A 23,915-nucleotide genomic window follows, 5' to 3' on the forward strand; every position below is an offset into this window, starting at 1 on the left:
GAATGGGCATGGCCCCTTTTTTCGTGACGACCTGGAACTGTAAACAACCCAAACGCCCATCCACAGTAGAGAGGACATACGGTTGTGGAGGGCCCACCAGATAGAATATTCCACCACAATGCAAAACACCAAGTACAGACAGATGCTTACCACAACATGGAGAGTCCTACAGACAGAATTTGAGCAAAGAAGTCTGAACAACAACAACAAAAACTTAGACTATGATTCTATCTATATGAAGTTTAAAAAAAAAAACAGGGGAAAACTTACGTGAACACCAATCCCTCGGAGGCAGGGACTCTTGGAAGAATCTGAGGGAGGCTTCTGGGTGCTGGAGATGCTCTGTATCTTGACCTTGGTGCTGCTCGTGTGGGCCACCCGTGTGTGTGTGTGTGTGTGTGTGTGTGTGGAGTCTGAGCTGAACACTTAAAATCTGCGCACTTTACTGGATATAGCTTAGACTTCGATAAAAAACCGAAATGTCCCAGCGGGTACCCCAGGTGGCCAACTGCCCCCACTTCTGAACTTCATGTCCCGCCCCATGCTAATTTCCTCCTTGTACTGCTCTGAAGACATATCGATTTTCCTAACTGCTTACTCCTTGACCTTTGGAGAGGAGATCGATGTTCAACATACCCTGGACCGAACAGTGGAGGACATGGTACTCTCAGAAAGTACATCCTTGCTGAGCTCAGTGTCTCTGCGTCATTGTTGTCCTAACTTGACGGGGACTGGACGGGCTTTGTTTCCCCAAATCAGGTTTGCATCTGAATTATGTTTGTTCCTCAGAGTTTTGACTCATGTGATAATCAGCTTGTGAGACATTGAGGCTGCCTGAGTGAGATGTCGCTTTGTCTGTGACTTGAATAAAGGAAACAATCACTGTGTCCATTGTGCTTTTGAATGCTCTGTTTTCATATCTCGGAGCTGTTCATCATTGGGTGGGTTTCTCCCTAATTGAATTGAAATCTGCACACTGTCTTTGCCACAGCCTCATTGTGGGATGAATATGGGCCCCATTCCCTTTCCCTGGGCCCTCCTGAGAGCTGGGCTGCCACTCCCTGCCACGTGACTCAGGGCCACTCTTCTCTGTGCAGGTGGGAGACATGGATATGGACCCTCACAGCCCTCAGTATGTCCCCTTAGGCTTCCCAATTGTGCTGGTTGTCCAGACCTGGGTCCTGTGCCCACTCCTAGAGCCAGGATGTGGATGGCTCAGCTGTACTAAAGCCCGTGGCCAAAAGTAAGGAAGAAGGCTTCCCCAGGGGTGTGTGAGAAACACGCCTGTGACTGCCTTTATTCTCATGGCCCTATCACACTCACAACACTTCTGACAGCACATGTGGGGATTCTCCCCCACACTGAGCGATTCCCCACAACCAGCTGGGTGTCCTACAATTCAATTCAGTTCTGACCTTGTCCCCCTGGAGTTAGTGCAAATGCCACAGACAAGACTGCCCCCACTTCCGACGCCGATCACAAGTCCCAGGGTGTCAACTGGGTCAGGGTTCCCATGACCCCCCTCCTTGGGTTTGATAATTTGCCAAAACAGCTCACAGGACTCGGTGAAAAACATTTACTGGTTTACTATAAAGGATATGATAAAGGACACAGATGACCAGCCAGGTGAAGAGATGTGTAGGGCAAGTACGTGGTAAGGGGTGTGGACCTTCCCCCTTCCCCAGCGCACCTCCTTTCCAGCAGTTCTACGTGTTCACCAGCCCAGGGTCTCTCTGAACCCATACTTCCGGGTGTTTTATGGAACCATCATCGTGACTGATCATTAACTCAGTTTCTGGTCCTTCTCCCCTTCCTGGAGAATGAGGAGTGGGACCGAAAGTTCCAAGCTTCTAATCATGGCTTGGTCTTGTCCACTAAGTACTGCATTAGGACATAAGGCACTCCTGTCACCTGGGAAATTCCAAGGTATTCAGGAGCTCTGTGCCAGGAATTGGGAGTAGAGACCAATATATACAATTGTATTACTTCACTCCAGGAAACACCAGAGTGTGAGCACCCGAAGGAGAAACGTGTGCACAGGTGAGCCATGGGTGCCCACCACCCCATGAACCCACTGCAGCAGCAGGGGGCAAGGAGCTGTGAGCAGGCCAGTGTTTCAAGGTGAGGACACAAGTGCAGAACAGAAGATGTGGGGAGCCTGGGCCTGTCTTGGGGGTGATGACTGCATCCCAGCCCCCACCCACACTCCCTCTCACTGAGCTCCTTTGCCTTGACTCCACTCTTTTAGACCAGCTCCAGCCCAAGCCTGGGGAAAGAGATTAGCAAGTGGCTGGCTTGGGCCAAGGCTGAGAGGGTTCATCTACTTCCTGGGTGGGGGTGGGGACCCCAGGAGGCTTGGTTGGAATACAAAGGAAGGCATTTTGGCATTTTAAGAATGTTGGCAATTTGCAAACTGCATAAAGTTTCCTTTTGTACACACAAAGGAAAACTTGTGGGGTGTGTGTGTGTGTGTGTGGTTCCAGAATCCTGGAACCCTGGGTTTCTACAGCCCTGGGTGTTGCTGTGGGCACCCAGGGGTCCTGTTAAGCCCAGCTGTGCAAAGAAAGAATGGGCAGCACCAGCATGGCTTCGGGCACCCGACTCCTCTCCCTCCCAACTTGGAGCCACAGTGGGCAGAAACCATTCTCCGGAAAGTCTGTTCTTTGGGGTCAAAACATTTGGCTGGACCCCCTGAAGTGACACTCCAGGGATTGAAATTTCCCCTTGTTTTTGCCCAGAAATATCTGGCTTGGTCTTCCCCCACCCCTCTTCTCTCCCTCCCTGCCTGCCCGCCTGCCTTTCTGTTTTCTGCATTGGAACATTTCAGTCAGAGCTGGGCTCTGTGGTGGTGAAGAGAGCTGGCAGGAGACAGGACTCTGGGAGGGACATGGGACAATGCTCTGGCCACAGCCTCTCGTCTGGCACTGACTCTGACTCATGTCAGGGGTGCACCTGCCCCTGGGGCCTCAGATTCCCTGCCCAAACAGTGAAGGAAACATGAGCTGCTCCTGAGAGCCTCCCTGGGTTTTCACTCTCCTTGTGGGACACCCTCCCCGCAACCGTCCTTACTTCCTATTCCTCCCTTGCACACTGCTCCAAAAGCTAGTCTGAGGCTTTGACATGGGGAGTCTGGGAAACTAGGAGGGAGACTGAGAGGGGTGGAAGGTGTGTGTGTGTGCACGTGTGTGCACAGGGCTCCCTCTCTGCTGGGATAAAGACTATCTTGTGGGGTCTGGCCCATGCCCCTCTGTGGTCTTGCCTGAACTACTCCCCCCAGGGCCCTAAAGGAGCTCCTTCGGTGCCCCTCGTGCACCACAGCCTCCCTCAGTTTGGGCCCGGCTTGCCTGGAAAGGTACAAGAGTGGGGGGACAGGAAAGGGAAGGGTCAGGAGACCCCCCAGTGTCTGTCTCAAAGGCCTGGGTGCGGGCACCAGTGGAGACAGGATTAGCTGGTTAGGGGAAGCCGGTGGAGTCAGTTTCGGACACAGGGGCTCTGAGGCCCCAGTGACCCCAGCATCTTGCCATCATCCTCCATGAACTAGGGAAAGTCTCAAGGCCACCTTCAAAGAAAGGCATCTGCAGAACTCTGCCGAGAATGTGAGGGCTGTAGGTGAATGGTGAATGAGTGGTCCCCCTGCCCTCAAGCAGCCTGGACTCCAAGGCCAGCTTTGGTGGGCACAGGCCTACCCAGACACCTCGTGACAGGTGGAGGGTGGGAGCCACAGCAGAGGCTGTAGGTGCTCTGGGAGTGCGGATGGGACAGTCAATGCTGCCCTGGGACAACCAGGAAGGCTGCAGAGCAGAGGTGGCGGCAGCACTGGGGTCCACAGGGAGGCCCAAATTCACGGACAAAGGCAGATGCTGGGTTCAGAGTCGGCAAAGTCAGAGAAGAGAAGCCTGGGGCCTGGCTTTGTTGGGTTTGGTGACGCAGAATTCCTCCTGTGGCTTGTGGACCCAGCCCCAACATCTGAAATCCCGGCACAGGTCTCTGAACCTGCTCAGGGCTAAGGCAGAGCATACGCGTCGAAGGGGTGGGCTCCTTCGTGGGCTCCCTCCCCTCAGACATGGGAGCCTGGGTGCAGAAACAGGCAGGAAGACAGCCCAGAGCCTGCTGGTGCCAGGTGTGAAAAGCCCGACTCAGAGGCGGCCTCTCCCCTGCCCACAGCCCTCAGGAGGGTTACTTCCTGCAAGGCCGGGTCAGAGGCAGGCCAGCAGAAGTGGCTGCCTCAGTTTGCAAGAATGGCCTACGAGCTCCAGGATCCTGGCTGAGAACTGGGTCAGCCTTGCAGTCACTCGTAGTCTGCCCAGTAGCCGAGTCCAGCAGTGGCCCTGATGTCCCCTGCATCCTCTTTCTAGCTGAGTCCTCAAGAACAGGCTGAGGCAGGGGAGAGGCCCGGCCAGCTGAAATCCTCTGATGCCAGCCTGAATGATGTCCCCCTGCAAACTGGTCTTAACATCACGTCTGCAGAAAGCTCTGCCTGGAAGGGGGTGGAAAGGAACTTCCTGCCCCCACTGACAGGGCAAAGGTCAGTGTTTGGGGGGAAGTGCTGGTCCCCAACCCTCCAGAAAGAAGCCAGGGCCAACAATTCTCACCCAGCACCTTGAGTGGAGGCTCCAGAGGTGAGGCTCAATGAGCATTTCATTATCATCCCTTCTGCCCCACCTTCAACCCCATTTCTTACTTGATTCATTTATTTAACCAACAAATGTTCAGTGCCAGGGACAGGAGGGCAGTTAATAAAACAACCCAGAGTTCCAGTCCTAATGGAGATTACCATCCTTTCTGATAAAGTCATGACTTCCTTGAGGCTCAACCAAACACCACCTTCTCCAGGAAGCCCTCCCTGATCACACAGCTGTTCTGGGAGCTCTGGCTCCTGGCTTTGTCTATCCTTCTCTCGGGACTCAGGCCACATCCCCTTCAGACTCAGGATGGCCTTATGTAACCTGGCTCTGCCTTCCTGAGACTGATGCTGATAGATGGCTTACTGAGAGATGGCTCTCAGAAAGTGGCACGTGCTGTCACCACCAGCACCAGTACCACTGCCCCCACCATCATCAAGGAGGGATAAGATTCCTCCGGTCTTGTCAACCCCCTGCCTGACTCCCTGCTTCTGGCAATTGTGCCCAACCCATGCAGGTGGGCCCTATTTAAGAAGATTCAGCACCTAAAAATCCCAATAGTCAAAACTTCCAGGGAGGGGTCACTGACTTACTGCCCGCAGAGGCCTCCCTCAGTATCCTCAGAGTCCTTCGGGAGCGCCGCATCCCTGCCCAGGGGCAGGTCAAACTCTAAAGGGCCTGCCTGTCAGTCCGTCCCCAAATGCCATGAGGTCACTGCTGAGACTCCACTTTCCATCTGAAGCGACTTCTGTCAGGGCTGATGCCACAAGGGCGCTTCAGGCAATGCTGAGGTGGTGGGGGGCTCCAGTGCCCCTCATAGGCATGGGCCTGGTCCTCAGAACCTCCCCTGGCCCATCTCCATCTCCCAGGAGGAGGGGCAAGAGAGGCCCCTCCCCGGGCTGAACGCTCAGCCTCTGGCAGGCACTCCGAGTCCACGCGCAGCTGGGAGGAAGGATTCCCAGGCGGTAGACGGGAGAACTTGGCTGGCAGGACAGCTGGTTCCCGTGCCCTTGCCAGGCCTTGTAAGCAAAGCCCCAGGAGAGAGCGAAGGCTGGGACGTAGGCCCAGCAGACCCAGTCCTGCAGCCAGACCTCAAGCTTCATTCTGGGGAAAGGGAACATTGTGAAGAGCAGAGGCATCGATTCAGCCTGAGGACTCCTGACCTCCTGCATGTGTGGGGGTGGAGTGGTAGCCAAGGGCGAGGGTCAGTTGTGTGGCCTTGGCTTGGGGCAACTCCAGAGCTTTTCAGGACCGCACCTGTTGGGGAGGCAGGTGAGAGAACGCAGAACCCAGCAGCCTGGTGGACAGCAAGCCCCTTTTCAGAACAGCCTGGGGCGGGGGTGGCTGGAGGCAGGGCCTGGCCTGACCCTTGACCCAAGCCAGGCTGACAAGGTTGTCTCTGGAGGGGAGCAGACGTAAAAGAGTGAGAGATGGGGTCTCTTGAGGCATCCCCTTCTCTTCTTGGGCCCAGATCTTCTTTTCTGAGAGGCCCTGCTTCCTCCCAACACATTCCCCTTTGTGCTTTAGTGGCCAGGGGCACTGGTCATCACTGGACCTCACTGGCCCAGGGCAAAGTTCAGCCCATGGCATTTATTTAGCTTCCTGATGCACCATCTGCAGTCATCCAGAACATCTTGTAGAACAGGGGAGGGGCCAGCTCTTTAGGAAGAGATGGAGACAGCCAAGGCCAGCTGTCTGCCACCCACCACCACAGGCAGATGAAGCCTCAGTGGAACCTAGTTCCTTGTCTCAGGGATCCTAGGGGTCTGGGGGGCTGTACAGCCCCTCTCTCTGCCTCAGCCATCTGCACACAGCTGTCAGGGCAAGCTCTTGAAAGCCGAGAGCAGACGTGCTGCCCTGCTGAAGGTTCTAGTGGCTCTCGGCACATCCGAGCTGGTCCTGCCACCTCTCTGGCCTCAATCCAGCCATGCTGATCCAGAACACATGGACTCCTCTCCTCCTCAGGGCCTTTGCACTTGTCATTCCCTCTGACTGGAACACCATCTCCCCAGATGGCATTGCTGACTCTCTCACCAATCACAGGGAGCTTGCCTCTGTGGCGTGCTGCCCTCCACCTGCCCACTATGTCATAGCTCAGTCCCTGTCCCATCACAGCACATACTAGGACCTACAGCACCAGCTTCTGTGCCTGTCTCCTCCGCCAGAGGAGAAACCTTAAGAGTGGGGACCTTGTGTTACTCACAGCTGTGTCCTCAGCACCTGGCATGGCACAGAGCAATGAATCTGCATGAATGAAAGCCCTCCAAAGGTTGCTGGCCACTCGAGCCCTTGGGTCCTTACAGGCTGTACCTAACACCTTGGGGCTCAAGGAAGCAGCCACCCTCTCCCAGTCCTGGGTGGGGGGAGGTACAAGGAGAGCAGGTCTAAGGGTCCCAGGTTGAGGGACAAGGCACCACTTGCCCAGCCCTGGTGAGGAAGGCATGGACCTTGGTTACCTGCCCTGCATGCCTGGGTCTTGTGCTCTGTGCCCCCATGTCAGGCACCTGTAGAGAAGGCTGGCAGTGCCCAGGATCCATTGCAGGCATCCTTCCTGTCCAAGTGAATGCTGCCCCTGCTGCTTCTACTCCCCTCTACCAGGCAAGGGAGGCTCCAGGAGAGTGCGGCTATGATGGAGAGGCCAGTGGCTGGAGCTGGGCACTCCCCGCCCCAGCACCAGCTCTGGGGTGAAGGGATGGGGCTGCCTGGCCTGGCTGTGAGAGGGTATCTGATCTGTCTTCAGGAAGTTGTCTCTCATCCTGTGATGTGTCCTGCCCTGAGCCCTCCGCCCAGGCAGAACCAACCTGGACCAGTTTGTGTGGCTCAGGAAGACCAAGGGCTTGAAAACCAACACGTTCTCGGAAGTACCTCTGACCCTCTCCCACCTGCTCCCTCTGCCTGCACAGAAAGGCCATAGGCAGGCCCCGGTGCCTCACACTTTACCTCTTCTATCCTCCCTCACTGGACTGGAGGCTTGCCGTCCCTGGGATCCAGCGACCTGCCAAATCAGAGGTGGCATTCTAACCAGACCCTCAGGATTCTATTTGCACGTGAGGATTTGAGAACTGGCAGAGGGCAATTCTTCACCTAGGGCCTGGAGCCCAGATAATGGGGTTGAGACCTCCGATCCTGGCCAGAGCCCACTGTGCCATGAGGGCTAGGGGATGCTTTCCTTCCCCCAGAGTCACTACTTCTAGCTGACAGTGATCTTCCCCTCTTCTGCCACAGGGCAGAAACAAATGCAGGAGACCATCAAAGGACCCATGACCCTATGGCCAGCTGCAGGCCAGGCATCAGGAGGCTGGCCTTCAAGCTCCAGTCCCAACACACTCGCTCTGAGCAAGGCCAGTCGCTGCACTTGGGGTTCTCCCACTCAGTGACACGACCCCCAGGAGCAGGCCAGGCAGGAGGCTGCATGGGAGAGCTTTGAGCCTGGAAGGCCCAGGCAGAGCTGGACAAGTGGCTCCGTGTTTACTCGCTGTCCATCCACTTAGATGACTCACACCAAGTGAGCAGGGCTACAGGTGCTGGGCCATGGTTAGAGTACCCAGATGGATGGCGAGGTTTCCTTGGGAACCAGCCAAGAACAAACAAATCCACGTGGTGTGAATGTCTGACCCCACTATGCTGCCAGTGTTCCCAGGAACACCCAGCGTGGTACACAATTGTTGACATTTGCCACCAGCATGGTTTCAGCCCCTCACGAGCCATGTCTGAAGCAAAATCCTCCTGAACTTTTTGACCACGCAAGTCCATAAACATTCTTTTTATTGTTAAATCAGTCTGGGTAGGGTTTCTGTCACTTGCAATGAAGAGTCCTAACAGAAAATGCTGCCTTCCCCAGCCACAGGGAGAGAGGAGGGCTGGACTGAGGGCATCAGACTCTTGGACAGCTGGACAGAGGTGAGATGGGGCCAGAGGCCTGGGCAGACTGCCCTGGACCCCAGGAGTCAGGCTGCACCAAGCCTGGTGGGTACTCGGAGCATGGCTCTCTTGCCTGGCTCAAGGTGAGCCCACATGCCTGGCCTGACAAGGGCCAGCCACCCAGGCCAGTGGGCCTCAGCAAGGTGCATGGGCAGACCGTGGTTTCTAGGGCTCCCAGTCTTCCCTGGGGGTGTGCTTGTCCCAGGGCCAGGTGCTGTGGTGCACGTCCTCAGAGAACAGGGGACCTCGCTCCAGTCCTACCTTCCCTCTGGTCCTGACAGGTACCCGGGGTTGTCTAGTTCAAGGGGTCATCTGGGGCTACAGCTCATAGGGCTGAGAAATAAATTTGTTCCCAAGAGGCCGAAGTGTTTGGGTTTGCTAACTGGAAAGAGAATTACCTGAAGTGGAGCAGAAGGCTGCCAACGTCCAGCCCAAAGGCACTGGGGGCCGAGAGAGAAAGAGCCATTCCCACTGCGCCTGCCACCCACGGGGCAGGGTCCTGGGGGCTGCTGGGCAGTCTGGGAACTCTGTTCTCTCAGGAGCACGGGCAATGGAGTTTGACTGGATGCAGAAGGGACCCGGGAGGCCCTCCCGCACAGCTGCAGATTCGGGTCAGCTGTGGAAGGACGACCAGGAGACGCCGGAGGCGTAGAACTCCACGTGGCTGGGCCAGTCGCCGTCCCCACTGCCCTCCTTGTCCTCGTCAGAGTCATCATCGTCCCCGCTGGATGCTCCGCAGATGGCCCCGGCCAGGTAGGCCGGCTGCCGGGGGGACCCCACGCTCTGCTCCTCCTCCTCCTCCTCCTCCTTCCGCTTCTGGGCGGCCAGCTCACGGTAGCAGAGGCTGCAGACGCGCAGGGGCTTGGGCGACAGGCGCGGCAGGAGGAAGCGCTCTCGGGAGCACTCGGCACAGACCACGAAGCCGCACTTGCGGCAGTGGTGGCGCCGCGTGAGGGCCGAGAAGCGCGTCTGCGTGCAGCGCATGCAGATGTCCGTGGCCTTGTCGGGGATCCAGGGCGCCGCGTGCTCCGTGCTGGGCTGGCGGCCCGTGGCCAGCAGCTGCCGCCGCACGCACTCCTCGATGTGGCTGATCCACTCCTGGCGCTCCGTGGTGGAGGCGGCCGACACCACGAAGGACTTCTTGGCCGTCTTGATCATCCAGCGGTTCTTGGCCTGCAGGGTCTCGGGCAGCGGCTCCAGCGTCACCTCCTCCAGCGGAATGATGTGCTGGCTGCGGTACTTGCGCTTGTTGAGCACGATGCTGCCGTACACCAGGATGTCATTGAAGAGGAAGAAGATGCGCGGTTTGGCCTTCTTGCGGCACTCCTTGGTCAGCACGCCCTCACCCAGCAGCACCCGGCCTGGCAGGGCCAGGGGCTGCCCGGATGCCCCGAAGCAGCTCTCGACTGCAGCGATGCGCTGGCTGTTGATCTCCGTGTTGGCCAGGTAATCCACCATCTTCTCTGGCAGCCTGGCTGTGGGAGGAGCAGCAGGTGAGGGAGGCATCAGTTTGCCCGGCACAGCCGGGGGTAAGCAGGGAGCGGGAGGTGGGGGGGGGGGGGAGTGGTGGTGGGACCACACTGCCCACCCCGCCAACTCACTGAACCCACCCAGCCAGACAAGCCACTCATTACCCTACTGTGACCCAGAGGCCCTAGACAGCCACCCAACCAACCAAACTCGGTGTCCCAGAAGCCAACTCTTAGCTATGGAGAGATGAAGGGGGATTCCCCCGTGAGGGGCATGAGGAAGTCGGCTGGGGATGGGACGTGTGGCTGCACCAGGGTACCACTGTGGGCAGTAGGGGCTCGATTCCCTGGGGAGCCTTGGGATACAGGGTAGAACGCGTCTCAGCGCTGACCGCCCCAGTTGAGCCCCAACTCCCATCAGGGGCTTCCAGGGGCACCGAGGACCTGGCACGTTGGGCCTGCCCCAGGTGGAAGGGCACAGGTGCATGTACCAGGACACCAAGTGCCAGGCCATGGGGGTCTGCATACCTAACCCACCACTGACTCCCCCATCCATCAAGCCAAACCATCACAGACCTGCAACCCACTCACACAGCCTGTGAGCTCAGTGGTCACCACTGCCATCATCACAGGTACCATGTGCTGAGTGCTTTCTGCACGTCAAGCATGAACATCTTATTTAATCCTCACACCAATCCTAGGAGGTAGAATCCCACAATGACAGGAGGGAAAGTGAGGCTCTGTGAGTAAGTAGGGGGCCCAGAGCTTGTACCCCGGGAGACAGTGCCTTCCTCCGTGGAGTGTGAGGCCCACTCTGTCCTCCCCTGCCAAGCACAAAATGTCAGTGGCCCAGGTCTCATGCAGGCCCCCTGTGCTCTGTCTACCCATACTCCCCTGATCCTCCAGACTCATGGCTTTGAAGACCACCCAAACACTACTGACTCCCCAGGTCAAGCCTCCGGTCCTGGTTTCTCTCTGAGCTGTGGGTGTCCACTCCTCACGTGATTTCTCACCCGCTTATCTAAGAAAAGGTCCTCGAATTCAACATGCCCAACACAAACCCAGATTTTTCCTCCAGCTTTTCTTCTTTTCCATAAACAGAACCATTCACCCAAATCTAGGACTCATCCTTGAATTTCCTCTTTCCTGTACCTCCAACATTCAGCCCATAAGCAAGCTCCACCATTTTTCTCTCTCACACTGAGCCAGAGGCTGCCTGCTTCTCACCACACAGCTACCCCGTTGAATCTGCAGCAAGGCGCTATCATGCCTGCCTGAGATAGGCTCTTCCATGCTGGCTCCCTCCTGTGGCTCCCTCCTGAGACCTCTCAGCTCTTATCTCCCTTCAGAAAGGGTCTCTGACAACCCCAGCTCAGGTAGCTTCTCCCCAGACCCAGGACAAGGTTGGCAAACTATGGCCTGAGGGCCAAGTCTGGCCCATGGCCTGTTTTTGTACATAAAGTTTTATTGGAACATGGTCACTCTCATTCATTTACAATTGTCTGTGGCTGCTTTCATGCTGCAAAGGCAGGGATGACTAGTGGTGACAGAGACTATAGGCCGTAAGGCCTAAAATATTTACTCTCTGGCCCTTTACAGAAAAAGTTTGCTGACCCTTTCTCGAAGATGTTACCCTGTTTTGTTTTGTTTTTTTACAGGACTTATTAGGACTTTATATTTTCTTGTCTATCTATCACTTGCTTATGTGTTTTCTATTTTCCTCACTCAGTTGTAAGCTGCATGAGAGTAGGAGCCTTTTCTTGTTTGCTACAGTATCCCCAGTGCTTGGAACAGTGCTAAGTGTTTTGTAAGTCGCTAGTGAACTAAGGGACCTTTCTGAAGCTCCCAGACACCCACCGTGCATGAGTTAGCTCTTACTTCTGAAGAGGAAGCAGGTAACAGCTGATGTCACTGCCAGCACCATGTGTACAGGCACACACAGCATGACTCTGGCCAAGCTGATCACACATGTGGTATTTCTGGGTCACCACAGTGCAGTTCTGTATGTCAGACCGCTCGTGGGAAGCTAGAGCAGGGCCCCGTATGGGGGTCGGACACACTGCACAAGAGGGGTGCTCGGCCCCCTGAGTCACATACCACGTGCCCCCTTCAGACCACAAGGCATCCTGAGAAGCACTGCCCACACCACCTTACGAAAGAACAACTATTTTTAGGTTGCTAATCTTGGCTGTGTGTTGCAAACCTAGCTGATTATTGGTGACAGCCTGGGGCTCTCCTGCCAGGACTGATTACTGGGTCCCTGCTGTGGATAGCCTGGCAAAATTCCAGAGGCCACCCTCCAGCCCTTGGGCTGCATGCTGGGACCCTGGGATGGGCTGGATGATGGCTGCACAGGAAGAGCTCAGAGCTCAGTAGAAAGAGACCACCAAATGCAGTGAATGTAGTGCCTGCAGTGGAGACAAGAGAGATGTCTAGCAGCAGGGGAACAGCAGCAGGGGAACGGGTCCAATAGCCAGGTCCGCTCATACAAGGGAATACTGTTGGCTGTAACTATGACTCAGCCAATCTATGTGGGTCAACATCAAACGGTGAGTGGAAAAAGCAACCTGCTGACTGGTGTGTGACACTATATATGCAGACATCACACAGCATTTCAAAAGTGTTCAAGATCTAGATCTCTGAATAAAGAGGGACAGGATGGAACTTCACACTCATGAGGGTGGCTTCTATTCAAAAAAAAAAAGCCCCGAAACCCCAGGCAATAACAAGTGTTGGCAAGGATGCAGAGAAGTTGAAACCCTGGCACACTGTTGCTGGAAATATAAGTTGGTGGAGCACTAAGGAAAAGAGGATTGAGGTTCTTCGAGAAATTAAAAATAGAAATACCATATGATCCAGGAATCCCATTCCTGGGTGTATAGCAGAACAACTGAAAGCAGGGTCTCCAAGTGGTATTCACAATAGTCAAGAGGTAGAAATGTCCATCGATGGGTGGACAAAATGTGCAACAGAAGACTGTTCTGCCACAGAAAGGAAGGAAATCCTGCTATAACATGGATGAACCTTGGAGACATTTATGCTCAGTGAAATAAGCCAGTCACAAATATACAGCATGGCTCCACTTACACGAGGCACTTCCAAGTAGTAAAATTCATAGAGACAGAAAGTAGAAAAGTGGTTGCCCAGAGTTGTTATTTAATGGGTGTAGAGTTTGTTTTGCAAGATGAAAAGAATCCTGGAGATGTTTCACAACAATGGAAATACACTTAATTCCACTGAACTGTACACTTAAAAATGTCGAGGTTTAAAAAAAAAAAAAAGATAAACCCAAACCAAAGTCAGCAGAAAGTGGCCTGGGGAAGGGTGACCTGGATGTGACCAGGAATGGGGGGGATCAAGTCGGACTATACCTTTATCTATGATATTTTCTTTCTTTTATTTAGAAAAAGCAGCAGCAATGTGATAAAATCACAATACCAGCCAGTTCTGAGAAGTGGGAAGATGAGCTTCTTTTCCTTTCTCTAAATGTAAGGTCCTCAAAAAGAAAAGAGGTCAGGACAGTGTCTGCTTCAGGAGCTCTGAGCTTACTGGCTGGGAGCTCTGGCCTGCAGCGCATGCAGTGGGTCACCAGGCGGGGCCTCCCCTGACGACACAGCGTCAGGGTCTAGGGACACAGGAGATGCCAGGAGCCCTGAGCAAAGAGTGCTACCTGTTTCCTCCAAGCACACCTGTGTGTCAGGCTGCCTGGCAGAACTGGATGAAAACCCAATCTTACCACCACAGACTGAGGCTTAACACGTTTGGCAGCTGAAGCAGACAGACTTTGTGCCAGGACAGAAGACAGCAGATGGCCCCCACCTGGCTCTGTGGGGTTTGGTGAGCTCTAAGGGGCCAGCCTGCCCAGGTCCCCACTCTGACCTGGCACTACCCAGGTGGGAGGCATGGAGGAAGTGAAGGGCAGCACCCAGGGAGGGGAGAGGTTCAGGCAGGGGAGGGCCTACAACTCTGTCTCCTTGTCCCTTGTAGGGGCACCAGGATGCCCCATGCAAGACTCCCATACTGCTCGTCCCCAGCCATTGATCTATAGACCCTCTCCAGGCCCTCGTGGCCCCTGTTCAGCTGCTGGCAGCAAAATGTGGCCCAGGAAGTGTGGGGGTGTGTGTGAAAGGGATTTGGGCCCTGAGCTGATCCCACACACTGACTGGAGCATCCAGAAGGCTCACATGCCCTTCTCCTCCATGAGCCTATAGTGGGTCCCAGGTTGGGTGAGGGGCTGGGCAGACAACATTCTCCTGGGGTTCTCTCCATATCTGCCCTCCCTTCCCACAACTGTAATGTCACACCCTGGTTTGACATGGCCTGGACATTTTTCTTGGTAAATATGGCAGCCCTTCACCCAAGCAGATGGGGAATCCTTCTTTTTACCGTTCTCACCAAAGAAGTGAATCTCTCTCCTTTAGGACAGGGGAGGGGAGAGCTGACCCCATTCCTCTTGGGACTAGCCTGCCTCCGGACAGCCTCTGGCACTGGGATAGTGCCTGTGCAGCCTCTGCTGTGGTACCCAGCACCCAGGGTGCTGACAGAGGGGGGACATTCCTGGAGGGTTGGTCAGTATCTGACAGCAGGGAAATTAATAGACCTGGTTTTGTTGTTGTTGTTTGCTTGTTTGTTTGTTTGTTTTTGGAAGGTTTGGGAGGGTGCCAGGCTCCTGGGATGGCCCTCTTGAACACAAGTGATCCCACCACCTGAGCTGGGCTGAAGGTGCTCAGTGAGCACCGGGGTCTGGGGAACCATGCTCCAAGTGTTGCTGGATGGCCAGGGTTCTGTGCATGATGGACGAGGTGTCTGTCAAACCTACCTCAAGTCTGACCCATTGCCGGCTTTTCTAAATAAAAGTCATTGGAACATGACAACAGAGGCTGGTTGCAAAGCCTAAAATATTTACATTTGGCCCTTTATAGAAAAAGTTTGCAGACCCCTGATCTATACTACCCCATACTGTCAAATGCATAATACAACTCCTCCAGGGATGCACCTGACACGGGGCTGTATCCTGAGGGAACTTGTTCTCTCCTCTCTTCCACTCAGAAACAGCCTTTGTGATTTGAGAGAGATGTCTGGGGCCCCACCCTGGGAACCCTGGAAAACAGGACCTAGGAGGGACACCAGCTCCACCCTTCTGTTAGAGTTACAGTTGGGGACACTGCTTATAAGAGAGGGAGGAACCTGGCCAAGATCACAGAGAGGGGGAATAAGGATACTGGCCCTTGGACTATCCTTTGGCTTCTGACTAGGGCCAGGCTGATTCATCACCAGCCCCTCTTCCCGCCAGCCCCAACCAGGCCCATTGGGCTTCCACACCTACTTGATTTCACCTTCCAAATATTTACTGTAAGTCTGACCATGTGCCAGACACAGTCCTACTGTGTTTTGCACCAGGTTACAGCAAGGAACTAGGGACAGGCCCTTCAGTAACAGACTTCCTGGTGGGGCAGCCAGACTAGTAAGTAAATCAACAGGTAATTTCTGACTGTGAGTGCTAAGTGCCATGAAGAAAAAGACAGAGGATCTGCCTGGCACAGCAGGGGTGGGGGTGGGGGTGAGGCAAGGTCTGGTGAGGAAGTAACCTGGCACCAACCTTAATACTGTGAAAGAGTCAGTCATGCAAAGGCTAAGGAAAGAATGTTCTGGGCCTTGGGAACAGCTCAAGAATCTGACCCATGGAGGCTGTAGAGGAAGGAGAGAGAGGTAAGACGTAAGGTCAAAGGGACCAGCAGAGGCCAGTCCTGAAGGTCCAGAGGCCAAAATGAGGGTCTGAGTTTTTCTCCAAGTACACTGAGGAGAGTGCCATGATCCAAATGTCCTCTCCTTCCAGAGGGGGCCACCCCTCAGCCTTGTCCAGTCCTGTGCTTCCTCGAGGCCCTTCTCCATGAAAAAAATAGTAATAAGGAAAATAAACCAGAGGCACCATTAACTAAGAGCTTACAGCTCACCAAGTACAACAGTAAGCACATTATAAGTATTATCTCACTTAATCCTCATAAAAGCCCCACTGGGGAAAGTATCACCTCCATCATCAAAATTACTGCCCAACGGCTCAGCTCCAAAAATAACCCTGAGCTGCCGAAGGCTGTTGTTGTTGACTGAAGACAGAACCAGAAATCCTGAAGTCCAGAGCGCAGGGCTCCTCTCCAAATGCCTGATCCCCTGTGTACACTCCAGCTCCAACCCAGGGATCCCTTGGGGTGGTGTAGGCAGGTCCCTTAAGCTCAGCTGGGCTGCCTCACCTCCTGTCTTGGGGCTGATGAGTGCAGGCACACAGGCTGAAGTTAGAGTCATCGCTTGGCCAGCACAGACCCCAGTAGAAATTATGTGCCCAGGAACACCCCAGTACTAAGTGGAACCTGTGTGCCAAGAATGACCCCAGCAAGGATCGTCCCCTCCTTGCTGGCTTTTGACCCTCTGGGGTGAGATAACAGCTTTGCTCAAATTGCAAATGATATTTTCTTTGGACTGTGGAGATTAAGTTTCAGAGTGACTCTGAACCTTGGAACCTTTAGAACCTTCATTTTCACACCTGCAAAGAGGGCTGATGACACCACTCCCCTGCCTAACTCTTCCGTGTTCTGGGAGAGAGAGAGGGAAAGAGATTCCAGTTCATTCCAGGTTGGCACTATCTCTATGGGCCTGCCTCGGTGACTTCCTCTGTGAAATGGGAGATTAAGCCCAGCCATTTCCTTTGACAACTCCTGCCAAAAGTCACAAATTCCAACGCTTCGGGGTTCAGATTGTTCCTCAGTGAGAGGCCAGAGAGGACCTAGACCACTTGGAAAACACTGCCACCGCCCCCATCCCCACCTCCCCAGTCCACTGGGGCAGTTGTCTTGGTCCACTTGTGCAGACCCCGAAAACCGGGACCAAGGAGTGAGACCACGACGATGGCGTCAGGCCAGGTCTCTCAGAACCATCACGGGAAAACTGGCGTGCAGAGATCCCTGTCGCCCAGGGGGCAGATCGGGGGCGCCTCCGGATCTCCTCCGCTCACCCGTCGTGCATTCCCGGGGATCTTGCTTTGACTGCCCAGCTCTCTTACCTGCGCTCACCCCTCTCTCCCTGGAGCCCCTGGAGTCTCCACCCCGCGTCCAGCACCCCCAACCAGCAGTAAGCGCCCTTCTCCGCGCCTCTGCTCGGGTCAGAGTCCGAGATGGCCCTGGCTGCGCTCCCGCCCAGAGCCCCGCAGCCACCTGGACAGGGCGGCCCGGGGAGACTGGAGGCGGCGGGCACACTGCTCGCCTGCTCCGCGCGCCCCGGCCAGCCCGGGGGCACTTACCTCCTCCGTGTGGTCCCCGCGCGCCTGCACCCTGCCCAGCGCCTGTCTTCGAGCCAGCTCTCCCGCGCTGCTTTCCGCTCCGGGTCTGGGTGCCCCTGCCCCTCCCGCGGCCTGCGCTGCGGCCAGCCCACTCCAGTCAGACACGCCCCCCACCGCGATTCCGCCAATCGGAGCCCGGGCGCGCGGGCGGGGGCGGAGCCTGGACGCCCCAAGCTCAGAGCCCAAGTGCGTAGGAAGTGTGCGCGGGCGGGGTGTCCCAAGTTAGAATCGGCCCGACCTGCAGGAAATTACTTTTCGGAATCTCTCAGGGCTGGTTCTCCAGTCTAAATCCCCCAGTCGCCTGCCACCAGTTTCCCCTGCCGAACACAACACCGCAGCTCCGCACCCTAGCAGCTCGCATCCCGCTGTGGACGCGTCTTCGCTGCGGGCCCCCGAACAGTGGGAGGAGGAAGGGAGGCGGTGGAATTATTGTGCCGTGTGCTGCCTCTGGCTGGTTTCCCTGCTGCTAGCTGACACAGTCATCTGCTCTCAGCCACCGGAAATTAATAATCATAATATTAAAAATCAGCAGCATTTAATCTATTTTAAATTTTAAACTTTTTTTATAGTGGAAACTTGCAAACATACATTGATTGAGTCCAGTTTAATGGGATCCAGGTACTCACCACCCGCTCCAACATTTCCAGCAGGGACCTTCCCACCCAGGCCATCGCGTGCCTTCTAGGACCCTGGACTGAAATTCCCAGCTTCACCACTCCGGGAGGTCCATCTCAGACTTCCTCTGGTACCCTCCCTGCACTTCCATCTCACACTGGCTTCTTCCTGTTCCTCAAAACCCCAAGACTGTTCCCACCGCCAAGGCTGTTAGACCACTTCTGGGCCTTTGCGCTTCCCTTGCCTCCAGATCTTCCCATGGCTGCATTTTTGGCATTCAAGTCTCAGCTCAAACTGCCATGTCCTCAGAGGCTTCCCTGGCCACCCAGAGCAGCTTCCTGCCTCCACTCCATCACCCTCAACTACCTCACCCAGTTTTATTACTTTGTAAAGTATTTCTCCAGCCCGAAGGCATCTTATTAGATCACTTGTTTACGGTGTTCATGGCTGGTCTCCCTCACCTAGGCTGAGCCTCATGGGCTGGACTATACTCCTCTCATTCATTCCTTTGTCTCCAGGGCTGAGATCAGAATTCAGCACTTAGTAGAAACACAGTAAATGTCTGTGGGTCAGATGCAGTTTGTCTTGCCAAATAGGGCAGACCCTGGGCACTTGGGAGAGGAGCTGGCTCAGGCCCATGCAGGATCTGCGGGCCAGGACCGAGGCAAGAGACAGCAGCAGGAGCCAGAGTGGACCTCTGCCTGGAGGCTGGAGCTCGGAGGCAGGAGCTGAGTGGCGGTGACCTGGTGACCTGCTCTCCTGGGTGGTGTGGGCAGAGCCTGTGAGGTGAGAATGTGCCTCTCCAAGCCCAAGAGGAGTGAGGCCAGGACTTGGACTAAGAAAGGAAGGGGATGAGGCAGGGGAGGAGAAGGGATGGAGAGGCCTGGAGAAAGAAGAGGGTGGAGGTTGTAGGCAAGTGAGGGGGCCACCGATTGTGGCCTTGGAGAGCCCACATCCCCACCTCTATCACCTTCTCTGCTATTACCTCCTCAGCAAGGACAGTGTTTACTGAGCATCTGACAGAAGCTATGGCCTCATAAACGTACTTAAACATTATAAAATGCATTGCCAACATTTCCTATTGAAAGATTTCATATAAAAATCAGGATTTTGACCTTCTAAATCAGAGGATTTGAAAACACTGGTCCCCCATCTCACTGTGGAACTGTCCCCTTTAGATTGCGCACATGACCCCATTCACTACAGTCCCCACCTCTCTCTGTGGTTCCCCTCTTGCCCTACTTTACCCATTTATGTGCCTCCAGTTGAATAAGCACTTGAATTGATGAGTCCTGGTGGTATAGCCAGGCCTCCATACAGTACAGAGGAGGAGACAAGGCCCACCCACCAGAGGCTGACTTATAACCAGAGAGGTCAGTTGGGACTTTGAGACACTGGAAAATGCCATCCCAAATGTATGCACTGCTGGTTGCCAGGGGGTAGTCGTGCTGGAGGGGGACTTCGAGCAGAACCTTCAAGGCCAGGTTCCATGGGTGCTTCAGCACCAGGTCCCCCACATCCTAGCAAGAGGGGCCTCTTGGGGAAGATAGGCCCTTCCTGGCGTGAGGTAGCCATGGGAAGGGAGCTGGATAGCCTTTGAAGGCAGGGCTTTCTGGTTTGAGACAGCGCCCTGGCACCCAGCACTGCGCCTGGCATGGAGCACATGTCCAGGAAGGGACGCCTTTCCCTGGTTCTACAAAACCAGAGGGAGGAGGCACACCCCGTAGGTCCTGCGGCTGGGAGACCCCAGCTAGCCTTGTCACAGTGCTGGTCCAGGGCCCACTGTGGCCTCAGTCTCCTGGTCTGACCTTCCTTCCAGCATTGACATTGTGTGGATTTGGGTGGAGCTCTGGGAAATCCCCTGGAGGTGGCACAGACTCTGACCAGCTAGTCGTCCACCCCTTCCCAACTGGGACCAGCTGTGGGTGGAGAGGACCTGGGTGGAGGGCTGTGCTCCTCCAAATACGAGGAAAAACTCGTGACTCAGGGAAAGGCAGAAGTTGACTCAGCCAAGCCACAAGCTGTGGAAAAAATGAGGTCTCCCTGAGGCTTTTTTTGCTCCTCGGGTAAGAAGCCCTTTCTGAGGGAAAGCTGGCTTCCAGACTTCAGGAACCAGGCTTTCAGGAAACTGCCAAGGCTTATGATTTTCAAGTTAGCAGTTCCGGCAATCACCTCAGTGGAAAACACCAGGCATTTATCTTGGACCTTCTTCTCAAGTTTGTCTAAGTGCCAAGCACTGTGTGCTAAATACTTCATACTTCATATTATCTTATCTGTCCTTAGGCTGGACCTGTCATTCCCCACTTTGAGCCTAAGAAAGTGAGGCAGACACAAAGCATTTAGGGCAAAGTATCAAGACCAACAGAAATGTTGCAGCAAGAGAGGGAAGCAAATGGGGCTAAGTATTAACAGGTAAGGCCTCTAAGTCAGAGGTCGGCAGGCTTTTTCTGTACAGTCAAATAGTAAATATTTTAGTCTCTGTGAGCCAGGATCCCTGGCTGCCGTTCAGCTCTGCTGTTGCACAGTGAGAGCAGCCCTGGACGGTGCTCAGGCCCGTGGGCAAACTTGACCTAGGGACCCTAACGTTTGCTGTCCTATCAGGTTATGAAACATTATTCTCCTTTTGATTTTCTTTAAAAAAAACTTTTTTAATGTTTATTTTTGAGAGAGAGAGTGCTAGCAAGCACAAGCTGGAGAGGGGCAGAGAGAGAGAGGGAGACAGAGGATCTGAAGCGGGCGCTGTGCTGAGAGTAGAGAGCCCATGTGGGGCTCGAACTCAAGAACTGGAGATCATGACCCGAGCTGAGGTGGATGCTCAAGCTACTGAGCCATGCAGGTGCCCTTCTCTTTTTGATTTTCTTTTTAGCTACTTAAAAATATAAAAGCTCACAGGTCATGCAAAAACAGGCCACAGATTGGAGTTTGCTGACCCCTGACTTACAGATGTTCATCATACCTTTCTTCTTATGGTTTGAAAATATTCAAACCAGTGGGGCACCTGGGTGGCTCAATCTGTTCAGCTCAGGTCATAATCTCACAGTTCGTGGGTTTGAGCCTCACATCGGGCTCTGGGCTGACAGCTGGGAACCTGGAGTCTGCTTTGGGTTCTTTGTCTCCCTCTCACTCTCTCTCTCTCTCTCTCTCTCTCTCTCTCTCTCAAAATCTCTGCCCCTCCCAACTTGTGCTCTCCCCCTGTCTCAAAAATAAAGAAAGAAACATTAAAAAAAAAAAAAAAGAAAATATTCAAAACCAAAAGTTGAGAAAACAAGAAGAAAAAGGAAACAGTGGTTGTCCTACTTACAATGGGCAGGTCATGAACTCGACTTCAAATTGGTTTGATTCCCATGATTCTGCATGCTGCTTCCTTTATCAGTAATACACATAATGCACCCAAGGCAGAGTCTCAAAGCCGTGGAAATGTGGGACATTTGGGAAAGATTTCTATTTGAATGGTTATGGAGATTGATTTTAACGGAGGTGATCTTGAGAGGTTTGGAAACTGATTTCACAAGAAAATCTCTCCAGATTGCTGGATTTAGGATTGCTGAAGTATTGGATTTGAAACCACAAAAGAGCGGTGGCTTCCTCTCCCCCACACCCCTGCCTCTGCAGCGTCAATATTTATCCCTTTCTGTGTGTGTGTTTGCCCAGGTTTGACAAGTCTGCACGTCCTTATGTTTGGGGGCATTATTGTGCCTGCTTCCCATCCTGCGTGTCCCCATGAGGCTCTGACCAGGCCAAAGGCGAAAACGAGAAAAATGAGAAGAGAAACATAATCCCTTGAAAAATGCTTCAGGTGGATAAAATAAACGCTGCATCTAAAGACAACATTCAGAATGATCTAGACACACCTAGTTTCTAGAATAGGGTAAAGCAAGAGGCCTCTGACAGCACTAGTTTGACAAAGTTACCTCTGGGTCATTTATTCACTCATCAAACAGTCATTGGACACTGTGCCAAGCAGTGGAGCCAGAGATGGACACAGCACTGCCTTTGCCCTTGGGAGACTCAGAGCTGAGCAGGGGGCAGACCTGTGAAAACATCTATCCGTGAGGAGCAAGAACCGTTCACCCAGTGCAGAGGACAGAGGTCATCGCAGGTGAGAACTGTCGTAGTTGGATAACACAGCTTGGAGCACAGTTTTGGCACCAAAAAGTCAGCCTTTGGGGCCTGACTGGCAAAAAACTCTTCATCTGCTGCATTTAAGGCAAGAATGGGAATTTTAGGGAAGGAACTTGCAAGCTAGAGAGAGACAAAGGCCCAGCATGTGGTATGGGGGAGGGCCAGGGGAGGCTTTCCAGCTGAGAAGTGGGGCTGGGGCAGCCAGGAAAGGCTTCAAAGGATGGGGATGGCTGATATTGCACTTGAATTACTTGCTGAGCTGCCTGAGATGCCCCACATTTTTGGCCATTTCCCTTTAAAGCTTCATGAAATCCATAACTTTGCTGCCGGGAATGCAAATCGTTATATCCAACTTGCATGGTGGGCAACGTGGCAACATCTATCACACTGAGAAAGGCACAGATCCTTTTGTCCAGCTGATCCACTCCCAGAAATTTATTCTTACACATTATTGTATGTTTGCAGAAGGATATATGCTCATATTTATTCATAGCAGCTTTGCTTATGGTGGGGAAATAATGGGCCGGCCCAAATATCCATCAACAGGGGGCTAGTTAAATAAATTATGGCACATCCATACAATGGCAGGGCTTACCACAGGCAAAGGGAAGAAGGCAGATCCGTATGTCCTGATGTGGAAGAATTTCCAAGATCTGTTGAGCAAAAAAAGTAAGGTGCAAAAAAGTGTGTGTGTGTGTGTGTGTGTGAGAGAGAGAGAAAGAGAGAGAGAGAGAGAGAGACCTCCTGCGTGTGTGTGAAAATTATTGCTGGCAGAATTCACGAGAAACTGGTCAGAGTGGTTGCCTCTGGAAGGGCAAATGGGTGGCATGGACCCATGGGAGGGGGACTCACATTTTATACCCTCGTTTGGTTCCCTCCCACATTGGAAAGATGCACCTGTGTAACCAGCAGATATTGTGGAAATGACAGTGTGTGACTTGCTCTCTTGGATCACTCGCTCTCCCTAGTCATGAGGATGGCCAAGCAGCCATGTGGAGAAGCCGTGACGTGAGAGACTGAGGCCCTCCTGCCAACACCAGCACCAGTTTGCCAGCCACGTGAGAGATTGTCCAGTCCTTGGGAAGCCCTGAGGTGGCTGCAGCCTAGAATGACACTTTAACTGCAACCTTCTGAATGACCTTGAGGCATAACCATCCAGGGAAGCCCCTCCCCAACTCCTGACCCGCAGAAACTACATGAGATACTAAACGTTTATTATTTCAAGCCACCCAATTTTGAGATAATTTGTTATGCAGTAACAGATCACTTATACATCTTTTTATTTCTTCCAGACTTTGTACCTTTTGCATTTGTGCATATCCAAATAGTGGTGATTGATGATGATAATCATAATCATAACCTAGTACACACCATGGACTGTGCGTGCAATAATTCAGGAATATTACCACTGGTGGATATGGGGTGAAACGGTGGAAAGCAGTGCAGGGCAATGATCCCTGGAGTAAGTAGGACTCCTCATGAGTGGTCAAAGAAGAAGACGAGGAGCCTGACTTCCACGTGTGTGTGGGGGGTGGGAGGGTGGTACCTGTGCAGGGCACAAACAGCCCTTAGGTGCAAAGGTTCATACTAGCTGCCTGCAGGTTCACAGGCCCTTTCCGTTTGGTCAGCACACTGAATGTTAAAATCTGAACTTGATACCCACCAGAATTGCTAAAATTATATATGGTGATGATGTCAAGTGTCGGCAAAGATATAGAGCAAGTGTGTTCTGGAGGGAGTATAAATTGATATAACCACTTTGGAAAACCATCGGCAGAGTCTACTGAGCTCAACATAGGCTGTCCCATGGCCTAGAAATGCTGCTCCTAAGTGTAT

General features: G+C 53.7%; 1 protein-coding gene across 3 annotated transcripts in view; it reads right to left on the bottom strand.

Moving 5' to 3' along the window:
* The window catches only part of PLEKHF1 (pleckstrin homology and FYVE domain containing 1), a 39,780-nt gene that overhangs the window by 7,192 nt on the left and 8,673 nt on the right, over window positions 1-23,915 (bottom strand). Inside the window, exons 1-2 of one of the 3 annotated variants that reach the window (XM_043599135.1) lie at window positions 17,304-17,429; window positions 8,942-10,018 (exon numbers count right to left, since the gene is read on the bottom strand). In XM_043599135.1, coding sequence (XP_043455070.1) covers window positions 9,156-10,001 — 846 coding nt within the window. In that variant the 5' untranslated portion in view covers window positions 10,002-10,018; window positions 17,304-17,429 and the 3' untranslated portion in view covers window positions 8,942-9,155. Of the gene's footprint in view, window positions 1-8,370; window positions 10,019-17,303; window positions 17,762-23,915 lie in introns of those variants that run through there. The other 2 variants (XM_043599133.1, XM_043599134.1) reach the window with 2 other exon arrangements.

The sequence above is a fragment of the Prionailurus bengalensis genome, chromosome E2 (genome assembly GCF_016509475.1).
Source record: "Prionailurus bengalensis isolate Pbe53 chromosome E2, Fcat_Pben_1.1_paternal_pri, whole genome shotgun sequence".
Lineage (NCBI taxonomy): Eukaryota > Metazoa > Chordata > Mammalia > Carnivora > Felidae > Prionailurus > Prionailurus bengalensis.